General features: G+C 40.1%; 1 protein-coding gene across 1 annotated transcript in view; it reads right to left on the bottom strand.

Annotated features, from left to right (window-relative positions):
• Positions 1-15,596, bottom strand: part of LOC108291705 — a 107,157-nt gene extending 91,561 nt beyond the window's left edge. Inside the window, exon 1 of the mRNA XM_017512157.2 lies at positions 15,070-15,596. Coding sequence (XP_017367646.1) covers positions 15,070-15,156 — 87 coding nt within the window. The 5' untranslated portion in view covers positions 15,157-15,596. The remainder of the gene's footprint in view (positions 1-15,069) is intronic.
• Positions 15,597-16,219: the final 623 nt, after the last annotated feature.

Below are 16,219 nucleotides of genomic sequence, written 5' to 3'. Positions count from 1 at the left end.
CAAATGCTGGTGAGGATATGGAGAAAGAAGAACGCTCAGCACCCTGTGGAACAAAAGAATCTGAACAGCAGCCCTTGAGCCCCAGATCTTCCCTCTGACATAGTCTACCCAAATGACAAGCAACCAGAAAAACAATTCTGGTAATATGACAAAGCAAGGTTACTTACTGTCCCCTAAAGATCACACTAGTTCACTAGAAATGGATTCAAACCAAGAAGAAATTTCTGAATTGCCAGAAAAAGAATTCAAAAGGTCAGTTATTAAGCTAATCAATGAGGCACCAGAGAAAGACAAAGTCCAATTTAATGAAATAAAAAAAGATACAAGATACAAATGGGAGAATAGTCAGTGAAATAGACCTCACAAATAAAAAGCGTTCACAACATATAGAAATCAAGGACACACTTAGAGAATGCAAAATGCACTGAAAAATCTCAGCAATAGAACTGAACAAGCAGAAGAAAGAACTTTAGAGCTTGAAGACAAGGTTTTCAAATTAATCCAATCCAACAAAAACAAAAATCAAACAAATTTGGGATTATGTTAAACCACCAAACATAAGAATAATTGGTGTTCCTGAGGAATAAGAGAAATCTAAAAGTTTAGAAAACATATTTGAGGAAATAATCCAGGAAAACTTTCCTAGCCTTGCTAGAGATCTAGAAATACAAATACAAGAAGCTCAAAAAACACCTGAGAAATTCATCACAAAAAAATGATTGCCTAGGTATATACTCATCAGGTTATCTGAAGTGAAGAGGATGGAAAGGATCTTAAGAGCTGTGAGATGAAAGCTCAAGGCAACCTATAAAGAAAAATCTATCAATCAGATTAATGACAGATTTCTCTGCAGAAACCCTACAAGTTAGAAGGGATTGAGGCCCTATCCTTAGACTCCTTAAACAAAACAATTATCATCTAAGAATTTTGTACCTAGTGAAACCAAGCTTCATAAATGAAAAAAAGATATGGTCATTTTCAGACAAATGCTGAGAGAACCACTAAAAGGAGCTCTGAATCTTGAAGCAAATCCCCCAAAATACACCAAAATAGAACCTCCATAAAGCATAAACCTCACAGGATCTATAAAACAAAGCAAGGCTAAGCAAAAAGAACAAATCTGGAAGCATCATATTATCTGACTTCAAAGTTATACTATACGTCCATAGTTACCAAAACAGCGTGGTACTGGTATAAAAATAGGAACATAGACCAATGGAACAGAATAGAGAACCCAGAAATAAAGCCAGATACTAACAGCCAATTGATCTTTGACAAAGCAAATTAAAACATAAACTGGGGAAGGGAAACTCTTATTCAATAAATGGTGCTGGGATAGCTGGCAAGCCACATGTAGAAGAATGAAACTGGATCGTCATCTCTCACTTTATACAAACAACAACTCAGGATGAATCAAGAACTTAAGTCTAATACCTTAAACCATAAAAATTATAGAAGATAACATTGGAAAAACTCTTCTAGGCATTGGCTTAGGCAAAGAATTCGTGACCAAGAACCCAAGGCAAATGCAGCAAAAACAAAGATAAATGAATGGGACTTAATTAAACTAAAAAGCTTCTGCATAACAAAAGAAACAATTAGAGTGAATAGGCAATCCAGAGTGGGAGAAAGTCTTCACAATCTATACATCTGACAAAGGACTAATATCCAGAATCTACAAGGAACTCAAACAAATCAGCAAGGAAAAAAACAAACAATTCCATCAAAAAGTGAGCTAAGTACATGAATAAACAATTCTTAAAGGAAGATACACAAATGGCCAGCAAACGTAAGAAAACATGCTCAGCATCACTAATGATCAAGGAAATGCAAATCGAAACCATAGTGCAATACCACCTTACTCCTGCAAGAATGACCATAATCAAAAAATCAAAAAATAATAGATATTGGCAGGGATGTGGCAAAAAGGCAATACTTACTCTTCTGGTGGGAGTGTAAAGTAGAACAACCACTATGAAAAACAATGTGGAGATTCCTTAAGTAACTAAACATAGAACTACCATTTGACCCAGCAATCCCACTACTGGATATCTACCCAGAGAAAAATAAGTCATTATATGAGAAAGATACTTGCACATACATGTTTATAGCAGCACAATTTGCAATTGCAAGAATATAGAACCAGCCCAAATGCCCATCATTCAATGAGTGGATAAAGAAATAGTTGATATATATATATATATACACACATACCATGGAATACTAGTCAACCATAAAAAAGAATGTAATAATAGCATTCACAGCAACTTGGATGGAATTTGAGACCGTTATTCTATGTGAAGTAACTCGGAAATGGTAAACAAAACATCATATGTTCTTACTCATAAGTGAGAGCTAAGCTATGAGGATGCAAAGGCATAAAAATGATACCATAGGCTTTGGAGACTCAGAGTAAAGGGTGGAAGGGGTGTAACGGATAAAAGACTACACATTGAGTACAATGTACACTGCACAGGTGATGGGTGCACCAAAATCTCAGAAATCATTGCTAAAGAAATTATTTATGTAGCCAAACACCACCTGTCCCCCAAAAACCTATTGAAAACATAAATTTAAAAAAGAGAGATCGCAGCCGGGCATGGTGGCTCACGCCTCTAATCCCAGCACTTTGGGAGGCCGAGGCGGGGGATCATGAGGTTAGGAGATCAAGACTATCCTGGCCATAGTGAAAACCCATCTTTACTAAAATACAAAAAAAATTAGTTGAGCATGGTGGCGCACACCTGTAATTCCAGCTACTCAGGAGGCTGAGGCAGGGGAATCGCTTTGAATCCAGGAGATGGAGGTTGCAGTGAGCCAAGATCATGCCACTGCACTCCAGCCTGGCGAAAGAGCAAGATTCTGTCCAAAAATAAAGAGAGATCCTCCCGCCTCAGCCCCTTAGTAGTGGGACTGCAGGCATTTGCCACTGTGTCCAGCTCTTAACTTTTGTAATTCATCTCTTGTAAAAATAATTGGATTAGATGTTTTTATATCTTTAATTCTTAAAGAATCATTTAGTCCATTTAAATTTTGTTTACACGCTAAATTATTGGAATTTTAAAAAGTTATTTGAGTTTAAATTTTAAAAGAAGAAAGAAAAGAAAGAAGAACGCTCATATACTATTGGTGGGAATGTAAATTAGTACAGTCACTACAAAGAACTCTATGGAGATTCCTCAACAAACTAAAAATAGAACTACTATATGATCCTGCAATTACACTACAGGGTATATATCCCAAAAAAAGTAAATTAACATGTCGAAGGAATATACGCACTCTCATTCTTATTGTAGCACTATCAACAAGAGTCGAAATACGGAATCAAGCTAAGTTCCCATCAAAGAAGAATAGATAGAAAAAAGCATGGTAAATATACACAATAGTATATTATTCAGCCATAAGAAAGGAATGAAATCTTGTCATTTGCAGCAACATGGATGGAGCTAGAGGCCGTTATATTAAGCAAAATAATCCAGAGACAGATAAACAAATATTGCATGTTCTCACTCCTATGTGGGTGCTAAAAAAGTGAACCATATACAGAGTAGAATGGCAGTTACTAGAGGCCAGGAAGGAGAGATGGGGATGAATGGGGAAAAAAAGAATATAAATGTAAAACATAATCATGTTGCAAAAAATAAAATTATAAATTTAATCACTGAAAATTGTATAAGACATACGGAAAACTAATAGCAAAATGGCTCAAGTAAGTCCTTCCTCATCACTAATTATTTTAAATGCACATGGATTAAACACTTCATTCAAAAGGCAGACATTTGCAGAATAAATTTTGAAAAAGTAAAACATGGTACAACTGTATGTTGCTTAAAAGACTCACTTTAGGGATAAAGAAATATTGAGATTGAAATTGAAAGAATGGAAAAAGTCATTCTACACAAGTAATAACCAAAAGAGAGCTAGGGTGACTGTACTCATATCAGACAAACTGGACTTTTTATGGTCAAAACTGTTTTTCCTAAACTTTATATTTTAAAGCCCTGGCCCCCAGTATGACTGTATTTGGAGACAGGGCCTATAAGGAGTTAATAAAGGTTAAATGAGGTTATAAGTGTAAGGCCTTATTCTAATAGTCTTCATAACAAAAGAAGACACCAGACACCTCTCTCTGACTACATGTACACAGAGGATACGATGAGAGAGCAGACATAGTAAGAAGGCAGATATGAGAACACAGCAAGTTGAATGTCTACAATCCAGGAAGAGAGACCTCGGCAGTAACCAACTCTGACATAACATTTCTCTTGGGCTTCTAGCTTCCAAAACTCTGAGAAAATAAATTTCTTTTGTTTCAGCCTCCCAGTCTGCAGTATTTTGTTTTGCATCCAAAGATAATAGACACTTTACCTAAAAATTGTTACAAGAGACAAATAACATAGTGCATTAATAAAAATGTCAGTTTCCACAGCAAGATATAAAAATTATGATCATATATGTACTAAACGTAATAGCTTCAAAATATATGAAGAAATCATTAACAAAACTGAAGGAATAAATAACAGCCCTATAATAACAGTTGTAGACTTCAACATCTCACTTTCAAAAATGGATAGAACAAGACATAAGAATAATAATGGAACAGATGACTTGGACAACATTATCAATCAATTACATATATAGACATAAGGGAACATTGATCCAATGATGGCAGAATACATGTTTCCCTCAAAGGCACATAGAATGTTTTCCAGAATAGATAATATGCTCAGCCATAAAAGAGGTATTTAAAAATTTTATAAAATTTGAAATCGTACAAAATATCTTCTCTGCTCACAATAGAATTAAACTAGAATGCAATAAGAAAAGGAAAACTAAAAATTCACAAATATATGTAAATTAAACAACACACTCTTAAAGAACTTAAAGGTCAAAAATCTCACAATGCAAATTAGAAAATATCTTTACAAATTAAAATGTAAAAAAAACATACAAAAACTCATGGGATACAGTGAATGCAGCACTAAGAAGGAAATTTATAGCTGTAAAGGCACAAAATTTAAAAAGTAAGATCTAAAATCAAGAATCTAACTTTACACCTTAAGAAATTAGGAAAAGAATAGAAAAATAAATCCAAAGCTAGCAATATGAATGAATTATTGAAATTAGAGCAGAGATAAGTAAAATATAGAACAGAGAAGTAGAAAAAAGTCAGTGAAACCCTAAGTCAGCTCTTTGAAAAGGTCAACAAAATTGACAAACCTTTTAGGTAGATTGACTAAGAAAAATGGCAAGATTTCAGTTACAAAAATCAGAAATCTAAATTGACTCATGAAGAAATAGAAAATCTCAATAGATCAATAACAAGTAAGGAGATTGAATCAATAATAGAAACCCTCCTCCCACATCCCAAAACACGTGGCCAAATGGCTTCACCGGTGAATTTTAGCAAAGGTTTAAAGAGTAACACTGATCCTTTTCATACTTTTCCAAAAATGTTGAAGAGGAGGAACCACTTCCTAACTTGTTTTGAGTCCAACATTGCCCTGATTCCAAAGGCAAACAAAGACACTACAAGAAAAGAAAACCACAACATCCCTCATTAATAGTGATACAAAAATCCTCAATAAAACATCAGAAAATTGAATTCAAAAGCATATTAAAAGCATTATACTCTATAACCAAGTGGAATTTATTCCAGGAATCTAATAATGTGCCAACATATGAAAATAAATCAATGTAATATACCCCATTAATAGGATGAAGGGAATACATGGTCACCTCAATTGATACCCACCTCCAAATCTGAAAAAATTTAACACCTTTTCATGATAAAAACACTCAATACACTAGGAATAGAAACAAACTTTCTCAATATGATAAAGGTCATATATGAGTAACCCACAGCTAATAGCATACATTATGTTAAAAGACTGAAAATGCTTTTTCTAAGATGAGGAATAAAACAACAATAACTATCAACATTTCTATGTAACATAGTATTGAAAGTTCTAACCAGGGAAATTAGGCAAGAAAAAGAAATATATTGGAGAATTAGAAAAAAAAAGGAAAATTATCTCTGCATACAAATTTGAAAGAAAGCAATACAATTATTTTTGTTGACGGATGAAATGATCTTATATGTATAAAATCCTAAAGACTTCAAAAAAGAACTTTTAGGGTTATTAACAAATTAAGCAGAACTGCAAAATACAAGATCAACACACAAAAATCAGTTGTATTTCTTTACACTAACAATGAACCATTCGAAAAGGAAACTAAGAAAACAATTCTATTTACAATTGCATCAAAAAGAATAAAATACACAGAAATAAACTTAAAGAGTTGAAAGATTTGTACATTGAAACCACAAGACATTGCAGAAAAAGAAGTAAATAAGACATAAATTTATTTATTCACAGATTGGAAGACTTCATATTGTTAAGGTGGCAATACTACCCAATGCGATATACAGAATGAATGCACCCCTATCAAAATCTCAAGAGCATGTTTTTTTTTTTTTTTTTTGTAGACATAGAAAAAAATCTGTCCTAAAATTCATATGTAACCTCAAGGGACCCCAAATAGTCAAAACAACAATGAAAAGGAAGAACCAAGTTGGAGGAGGGTTCATATTTCCTGATTTCAAAACTCTCTCATTTTGAGGGGATCTCTGAAAACTCAAGGATAAAGACCAATTTAAGAACTTCATATAGGGGACTTCTTTCCCTTTGTGGTGCCTATGTCATTCACTGATTTTTATCTCACCCCTTCTTATCCCATCTCTCTCCTTCTCCCTTTCCTTTCCTGTTTCTCTCCTCCTCCCTTAACTTGTCACTATATACACTGAAGGACAATTAGGGAGAATTGCAATCTGTTAACACTTTCCCACCCACCCTGCTTTTTTAAACCAGAAAATTTATTTCTAAAATGAATGAAATTGTGTTGCTCTATTTGCATGTGGTCCTCAATAAGATTTTCTGGAGCTCAGCTATATTTTACTTAAGCGTGGTCTTCAATTAGGTTTTCTGGGACTCAGCTGCCCTAATAAATGAAAGAGGAAATGAAGATTGGTTAATTTAGAAGGATGCCTTGAAGGCTAGACTGAGAGTTTGGCTTTGGGTATTAGGCAGGGACTGGAACCATCTGCTCCTAAGTTCAAAAAGCCATGAGTGACTTCAGATGTGAAGTTTGGTTGTAGGCCCTGAGATTAAAACTCGGGAATGCAGAGCAAACCCTTGTGGGCTACTTGTGCCATTGATGCTGTTCTTTCCTCTCGCAACTAAGAAAGCTGTAGCCCAGGGGACTGCTATAAAGAACTGTGAGAACCCAGGCTGCACCCTTCTTCCCCTCAACCATTGGCTCCTGTGCTCGCAGTTGTCAACTGGAATTGCACAGAAAACGAGGTTGGGTTGTGGGCATTAACAATGGCACTGGTGTCTGAGAACAAGCTTCAAAAATAACAGCTGATCCTGGGAGGCAGGCCACAGTCTCTGGCTGAAAAATGGGGAGGTCATAGATGCTGGGAAAGAAGTGTGACTAAGGGCCTAAGATTAGATGGGAAAGAAAGAAGCGTCACGTTTTGTGCTTCTCGCCTGTCTTTAACCTAGATAAAGGTGGTGGTGGTATAGCTACCTGGAGGGACAGACTCATAGGAGTGTCAGAACTAGAAGGACCGATGGAGATCATTCAGCTTACTCTACACCATCTTTTGGTCCCCAGTGCAGAAGATAATCTCAGAGCCCAAGGAGTTATACCTGGAGCATATTGGTTTTCCATGGAATAAGTTTTTATTAAAAATTACAGGTCTAGTCCAAGCAAATGTTATAAATGGCAAGCCAAGGCTGGGAGTAGTGGCTCACGCTTGTAATCCCAACACATTGAAGGCCGAGGTAGGGGGATCACTTGAGTCCAGGAGTTTGAGGCCAGCCAGGGCAACATGGCAAAACCCCCTCTCTACAAAAAGTACAGAAATTAGCTGGGCATGGTGGCATGTGCCTGTAGTCCCAGCTACTTGGGAGGTGGAGATGGGAGGATCACCTGAGCCCAGAAGGTTAAGCCTACAGTGAAGCATAATCCACTGCACTCCAGGCTGGGCAACAGAGTGAGATCCTGTGTGGAGTGAAAAAAGGAACAGAGGGAGAAAGGTAATTGTCCAAAGCCATATATGAAGCTAGAGAAAGGCTGGTCTGGAATTCAAGTCTCTTGAGTCATTCACCACACAAATAAAGCATTATTATTGCCAGAACTACTTCGTGCTTATATAGTGTTTTAGTTCTTTTTAAACTGCATGTTCCCACATATCATTTAAATTCCTCCTTCCTGTGGCAATATCAATATAGTTTTCCCATTATTTGATCAATGAAAACCTGAAGTTCTGAGAAGAGAAGCAGCTTATCCAAGACAAAACAAGGTGGCTTCACCCGCATTAGACTTGGAATTACTGTAGCATATCAACAGCACCCAATGCATCAACAGCTCAACAATAATTTTGTGGGTCCCTTCCATAGCCCTCCACTTTTTCTCTGTCACTAAGTTATGCTCCTCATATTACCTGTAGCAGAGAAAGCAGTTCTGTCAGCACTAAACACCACAGGTTGCTCCACCATTCTCCCACATCTATTGCACTCCACCTCAGAAATCCTCAGATAAACAAAGGATCTCGAATCAGATAGGAAAATTTCCATTATTTCGGTATATGGGTCCATGCTTATTTTCAGGCTGAATTCATTGATTTATTTATTTTCTGAGCATTTAATGTTTAAGGTCCTTAGATAGAAAACAGAAAGACATAATAAACATATGCAAATAACTAAGTAGATGCTGGTAACTAGCTCACAGGTGTGCATGACTGAGAGAGGGAGAAGGGGTGACAGAGAGAGAAAGGAGGAATAGGGAGGATGGAAATGGGGGTACACTAAAGTTTTAGAGGAATGTAATTTCCTCTGAAGTATGCTTCTTTTGAAGAAGACTCTGAGAAGAGCGTGTAAAGGAGGTGGCATTTGCTCTGAGCGTTAATGGATGAACAAAATTTGGTCATGTGCTAATGGGGGGAGGGAAGAATATTTTAGGTGGAAGGTCTGAGTAAAAGCATAGAGGTGGAAAAATGTGGCATGCATGTGAAGAAAATCAATTTGTTAAATTTGGCTGGTACCCAGAAGTTTAAACCAGAGTAGAAAGAGTAAAAATAAAAAGGCAGATTTATGTCAGACAGAGTTAGTGTTAGGGCTAGAGGATTTGGACTACATTCTATAAGTCAGCAGTCCCCACCCTTTTTGGCACCAGAACTAGTTTTGTGGAAGACAATTTTTCCACAGATGGGGGGAGGGAGATAGTTTCAGGATGATACAAGACCATTACATTTATTGTGCACTTCATTTCTATTATTATTACATTGTAATATATAATGAAATAATTATACAACTCCCTATAATGTAGAATCAGTAGGAAACCTGAGCTTGTTTTCCTGTAACTAGATGGTCACCATACAGCCCTTCCCCAAGACCATGGGGCCCTTTCCTTTCCTAGGCTTAGGAGGTGAGAGAGATCCCTATATTACTAATAAGTTTAAGAAGGAAGTAGAGGTTGGGTGTGGTGGCTTACACGTGTAATCCCAACACTCTGGGAGGCTGAGCAGGAAGATCACTTGAACCCAGGATTTGGAGACCAGCCTAGGCAACACAGTGAGATCCCAAACTCTACCAAAAAAAAACACAAAAAAACAAACAAACAAAAAACAATAATTAGCTGGGTGTAGTGGCACTTGTCTGTAGTCAAAGCCACTCGAGAGGCTGAGGTGGGAGGATTGCCTGAGCCCAGGAGTTCAAGGCTGCAGTGAACCATGATCACTCCACTGTACTCCAGCCTGAGTGGCAGAGTGAAATGCTATCTCAAATGAAAAAAAAAAAAAAATAGAGAGAGACAGTTACAGATCATCAGGCATTAGATTCTTATAAGGAGCGCACAACCTAGATCCTTTGCATGTGCGGTTCACAAGAGGGTTTGTAGTCCTATGAGAATCTAATGCTACTGCTGATCTGACAGAATTGGAGCTCAGATGGTAATGCAGGTGACAGGAAGGGCGGCAAATACAGATGAAGTTTGCTGGCTCCTCACCTCTCTGGGACCTAACAGGCCACAAATGTGTACTGCTCCATGGTCCAGGGGTTGGGGACCCCTGCTGTATGCAATGCAGGGCCATTGAAAGGCTTTAAGTGGGGGAGTGTCAACATCTGATTTGTTTTTAAAAGATCACTGTGGTACTTGTCCAGGTGAGGAATACTGGGACCAAGAAGTAGAAGATGTGAAGAGTGTAGAAAAGGAGTGATTTTCAGAGGTTTCAATAAGCAATAATAGTGTTTTGGAAAACATATTTTCTGCAATATTGCCATCACCTACTACAAATGAAAGAGCTTCCACAGATCTATAGGCAAAACACAAACAAGCTAGACAAATAGACATAGAATATGAAGAGAGAATTTTCAGCCAAAAAAGAAATATAAATGGCCAATAAGCATATTTTCCTTATTCAACCTCCATAGTAGTAAAGAAAATTCAAATGACTACAAATGCCACGTTTCATTCATAATATGTACACAGTTAAAAGATGGCTTGATGAATATATAAAGGCATGGATAGATGGATATGTGATAAAGCAAATAAAGTTCGGTATTAATAGTGGAATCTAGGTAGTACATATATGAAAGTTCACTATACAATTCTTTAGACTTTTCTGTATGTTTGTAAATGTCCGTAATAAAATGTCGGGGGACTGGAATTTTAAAGCATAACCCCTTTGGCACAATTATTTCATTTATAGGAATCTACTCTACAGAAATATGTATGTACTCACATGCTCATAGATAATAGCCAAAGAGGTACCCATCAGCCACCTAAATGCTCATCAAGAAGGAAAGTTTAAATGCATTATGCAGTTGTTTTTAAAAATGAGGTAGATCTGTATGCCAACATGAAGAGATATCCAAAATATATTGTGAAGTTAAAAAATGCAAATGCAAAATCAAATGTATAAGTGGAATCCATTAAATTTAAAAATAAAACTATCAGGTGTATATGTATGTATGTATTTCTGGACACACAAAGTAAAAGGACCAGAAGAATATACAGAAAACTATGAACTATAGTTGTCTCTGGGGAGGGAAATTTGGAATAAGAACAAGAATGAAAGGAACTTTTCCTTTTTATTTTATTATACTTCTGTATAGTTTGGATAATTTACCACACGATTGTATATTACTTATTTTTCTCTATGTTTTTATTTTCTATTTCTCATTCTTTGATTATTTATTCTTTTATCATTTATAATCATTTATTTATTTATTCATCAGTTTATCCATTTATTCATCTTGGTTTTTGATGCGTATTTCTTATTTTCAAAAACATAATAAGCAACAATAAAAGACATTATTACTGTTGATTATAAAGATTCACAGCTAAGTAAACTCGGGATGAAATAGTGTACATTCTGTGCTAGAAAGGGAAGATGAAAGTGGCTTTGGAGTTCACTTGATAGACACAAGGGAAAGAGCCCAGGAGCTACCCTTTCCAGGTAGAAAGAGAAGAAAAGCCTCCATGCGCTACATGTTCTGAGTGGAGCAGTGTTCACTGGAAATCTGAGAGAGAAATGTTGGTGGGGGACAAAAGTAAAGGAGAGAGGAAAAAGGAGGTTGGACAAAGAAAATATCCAAATAATTCAGTACATTGACACTCCTGCTGATCTTTCTCTACCAAAGAAATTATTCACCCTGGGAGGGAGGGAAATCATTTTCCAAAGGCAACAACACCTAGCAACACAAGGCTACTGTTCCGGAAACTACAAATCAGGGAGAACTGTATGCACTACCTCTGGTCCTGTCCTCCCTCCACCTACTCCCACCTTCCAGTACAACAGTGTTTTCTTAAGCCCTGAGTTCAAAACAGTTCCCAGCCTTATTAGTTTAATTCTGGACAAAGCCTCTTGATCCAAAATAGATAGTACATGGAGGATCCAAATTGTATAATGGTTTCCAATATCTTTAGAGCTATAAAAAGCCTGATAAATCATCTAAGTCAATTTCTCCCAATCCCATACAGGTAGACAGAAACTGAGGCTCAGAGAGGGAAGGGGACCTGAGAACCAGAGTTTCCTGACTCCCAGGTCAAAGTTCTTTCCATCTCTGAAGTAGGATTGGCTGGGATTCTCCAATATCACCAGCTCCACCTAAGAAATCTAGATCTACTCTTGGTCCCTGTGGTAGTCTCAAACTCTTGGTCTGAATGGGGTTCATCATGAAGTCACATGATCCAAAAGAAGGCTTTCTCTTCCCTTGCCTTCCCTGCATCTCTCACTATACCCTCTGTCCATCAACCATCAGTTTTCCAAGAGGCAATGACTGCCATTCCTTGAATGCCTGAGGAGAATGGAAATTGGGTAAGGCATCATTCATTATAGGAGGCTCTACTCCATGTTATGGCTATTTGCCCATCAGCACTCCCTGGCTCACAAACTAGACATGGTTGCTATTCCCTTTTGAGGAGCAAGTCCAGAATGCCTGGGCCTGGTGTTCAAGATCTCCCTTTGCAATCTTAACCTCTATTTCCCCTTTCTGGATCACCAGGCACACTGGCCATTAGTGGTCCCCTGCATATCCAGCATCTCCTTGCCTCCACAAAGGCACATATGTTACTCATTTGCCCAGGAAACTTCTGCTCCAGCCTCTGCTATCCAACAATGTTAGTGTAAACCTGTCCTACAGACCTTTAAGGCCCACCACAAATGTCTCTTAAGTATTCATTCAAACCAGAAATACTCATTTTATATTAGGAGGCCTTAAAGTTTCAGGCTCAGGCTGAGCATTCCTAGATGACCATCTGAAAGTAGAACCCTTGACTCCCAAACTTCTAATCCAGAATATGTCTTACTGTTCCACATGGCTTTTGCCTTTTCTGAACCTCATAAGCACTTTTGTCTTTCTGCCTTGGAATATGGTCATTATATCCACTTTTCCCCCAACACACATAAAATCTTCTCTGGGCAGGAGCTTATTTTACACAGTCCTCTCTGCTCTTCTCTCCAGCTGTTCAGCAAAATGCACCACACCAGCAGATACCCTGTAGTTCTTCACGACAGGTCAAGGCAATTCCCTTGGCAGTAACCAGAAAGCCAATGTAACTGCTAAAGTAAAATCCAAATGACAGCAAAGTGGTCCCGGAGATTTTATCCTTTGGGACCTTGGCAGTGTGGAAACACTGTAGCCATTTAAAGTTTATCTCAAATAATGGACATTAGAGTCACATTTTAGCCAAATAAAAAAGGGGTTGGCATTTCAGTTCTCCTGCAGGGGCCCATCTTCATAACATTATGGAGCTCTGATTCTACAACCCCTCCAAATATGAGTATGCAAGACATCAAAACCTAGCTTGTTTTAATTTTTACTTTTGCAGGTTGAAAGGGATCTTTTGACATACTCCATTAAAGTCCAACCCCCTGGCATTATAGATGGAGAACTTGAGGGTCAGAGAGGTGATAGCACTTCCCTGAAGTCACAATGCTAGTGGGTGACAGAACCTGTCAATTCTTTGGTCCCAGCCTCTTTTAACTCCATCAAATCAGCAAGAAGTTGTCATCAACCTCATCATAACCAAGGATCAGGAAGAGCTGCAGCCTAAATGAGCACAGTGTCTCCTTTAACAAGGCAAGGGGCGTATTTTTCTCTATTTCAAACATCCTGTCCTTGACTACCAGGCTGCTCTCACCATCCCCCTGAAGGTCCTTTCCTTGTCAAAAGAAGGTACCTCCAGCTACCCAGATTGAACCAATCAACTCTCTTGTGCCCAGCTGAACAATTATTGTGGAGTTAAATGTGCATTTCAGCCAACCTGGTAGTCACCCATAGAGAGGGTGCTTTTGTAAGCTGCCTAAATGTGACAATTTCTTTCCAAGCCTCAGCCTTCAACACACGTAAAAGGAATCACAGAATAAGTACTTGAGGAGTGTGGACCAGAGATCCTCCAGGGTCTCAGATTATTTCTGCTCTTAAAAAAATAAAAATACACCCTTGGTCCCTTAATTTAGAATTCCAAATTCTCAGGATTTGGAAAGGCCTATTAGTCACATAGTACAAATCCCCATATGAGGTCTGAATATTCCCTACAATACAGCAGTTAGATGGGTCTTAAACCTCTTTTCTGCTTAAGGGCCTCTAGTGACCCACATCCCACTACTTCCCTGACCATTTTGTCACTGAACAGATCAAAATCATTTAAGTGTTAAGTGAAATAGTTTATGCAAAGTACTCTGTAAAGTACTTAATACAAAGTAAAAGCACTCCTCTCTAATATTCGAAAGTGCTTCCTTGTAGTAAGCTTAATTCTGCCTCTTGTTGACTTCCACCCTGATTTCCAACCCATCCTGATGCTCCTTTCTGGGGCTACACAGAACAAACCTGATCATTTTCTACTTGAGCGCTTTGCAGATGTTTGAAGACAGCACCCCCCCCGCCCCCGCGCCCCATTCACTCTCTGACCCTGCTCTCCACCCATTCAAATTTCATCTTCCTGCATACAGACAGTTTGAACTTGGCCTTGCTTTCCACAAAATCGTGGTATTTGTCACTGGAGGCTACCACTCTCTAACTCGAGAGTTGAGCCAACAGAAGGGCATTTATCCTGTGGCCTTCAGCCCCTATGTCGCACTTGGAGGAAAGGAGCACCTCAGGGTGGCGTTGAAGTGTCCTGCCGCCCTAGGTAGGGGCCCGCAGTGTAGAGAACAGTGCTGCCAATGGCAGCTTCCCCACGCACTGCCTTCGGCTCCTCATCCGGTCTCCTCTCTTCATTTCACCATCGTCCCCACGGAAAACTCATCAAAATTTTCCCCTCAAATCCCTAAATCCGTGAGCTGTTTTCGTGACCCATTTAAACCGGCTGTCGGGCCATGGGTAGTGCCAAGCAGACGTCGTCTTTCATCCCCCTACCCTGGCGTGCTCCAGCCATCCCTGTCAGGGTCCCAGATTAGCCCAGGTCTCTGACCCTTTCCCAGAGCCAGTGGCAAAATTGGGACGTCCCCTGGAAGCGCAGGCACAGCTTCGTCAGGGAGATGGTAGCGGGAGTTACCTTTCCTGTGGCGAGTGGCAGTGCTTCGTCGGACGACTGGACCAGCAAGTGGGTGGTTCCGCACCTCTTCTGCGCTCTCTGGGCCATGCTGTGGCACAGGGCGGTCAGAGCTGCGGACTGCAGGCCGGCTAGAGGTCCTGAGTCTCACGTAGCCGGGAGTGGAACCGACCCACTGAAGGGCTGCCTGGCTAGCGGGCAGGCTGTCGGGTGGCAGCTTGTAGGGCGGCGGCTTCTGAGGGTGCGCCACTGCGGCGGAGCGCCGCTGCCCGCCGCCTAGCCAGCCCGAGCGAAAGAGCTGCTAAGTGGCTTCAGTCGTCCCGGGCCCACCGCCGCACCTCACGGAGGGTGTGGGGGCGCCTCCCTCAGCAGGTCATGGGCATCTCTGGGAGAGCTGGCGGAGGTGCATGGGAAACTGCGAGAAGTGGATTGGATGGATCCAGGAAAAAGGAGGCCTAGCGCTAGGGGCCGAGGAGATCCTAATTCAACCAAGCCACTCCTGGTCGCTGCCTCTAGCCAGCAACTGGCCGTCGGGGCGGCGAGTTCTGCGGGTCACAATTGGCGGAAGACGGAGCCGATGAGGCAAACGAAGGTGGGAGGGGCCCCAATTCCTAAGCTCGGGTTGAAACTCCAGCTTGCCAGAAGTAGGCTGGGCAAAGGCGGACTCCTACTCCCTCCCGCGCTTCCTAGAGGCGGACTGGGACAACCTCGAGACTGGGCGGGCGGGGCGCGAGGGGTAGAGGTGGTGGCGCTCAAGCTAGGGCTCTGGACTGCAAAGGCTGGTCGATCCCGCCGCCCGCTAAAGGCCTCCCCCCGCTGCCTACACAGATAGCGTATCCTGGCTTGGTCCGCCAAGCTACAACTTGCTATCCAAACATTTCATCAGCCTAATTGCTGAGCTCCTGGGAGTAAATCGCCGTGAGCCGGGACACCCGAGCGCCCCGCGGAGTACCACACCTTCGCTTCCGGCCCTGCCTCACACCAGGCTTGGGAGGCAGGGCAGGGTGGCAAAGGAAGGCGCGACCAACGTCGGCAACTTTTTCCTGTATCCATTCAATCCACTCCTAGCAGTTTCCCTGTGATTGCGACACCCCTAGGAGGGCAGATTCCTCATATGTTAATCACAGTGTGAATTTTTTTTTTTTTTTTTTTT

This window comes from Cebus imitator, unplaced genomic scaffold (genome assembly GCF_001604975.1).
Source record: "Cebus imitator isolate Cc_AM_T3 unplaced genomic scaffold, Cebus_imitator-1.0 Scaffold463, whole genome shotgun sequence".
NCBI classification, from domain to species: domain Eukaryota; kingdom Metazoa; phylum Chordata; class Mammalia; order Primates; family Cebidae; genus Cebus; species Cebus imitator.
The sequence above is the reverse complement of the archived record's forward strand: the minus strand, read 5'-3'. Positions and strand labels throughout refer to the sequence as shown.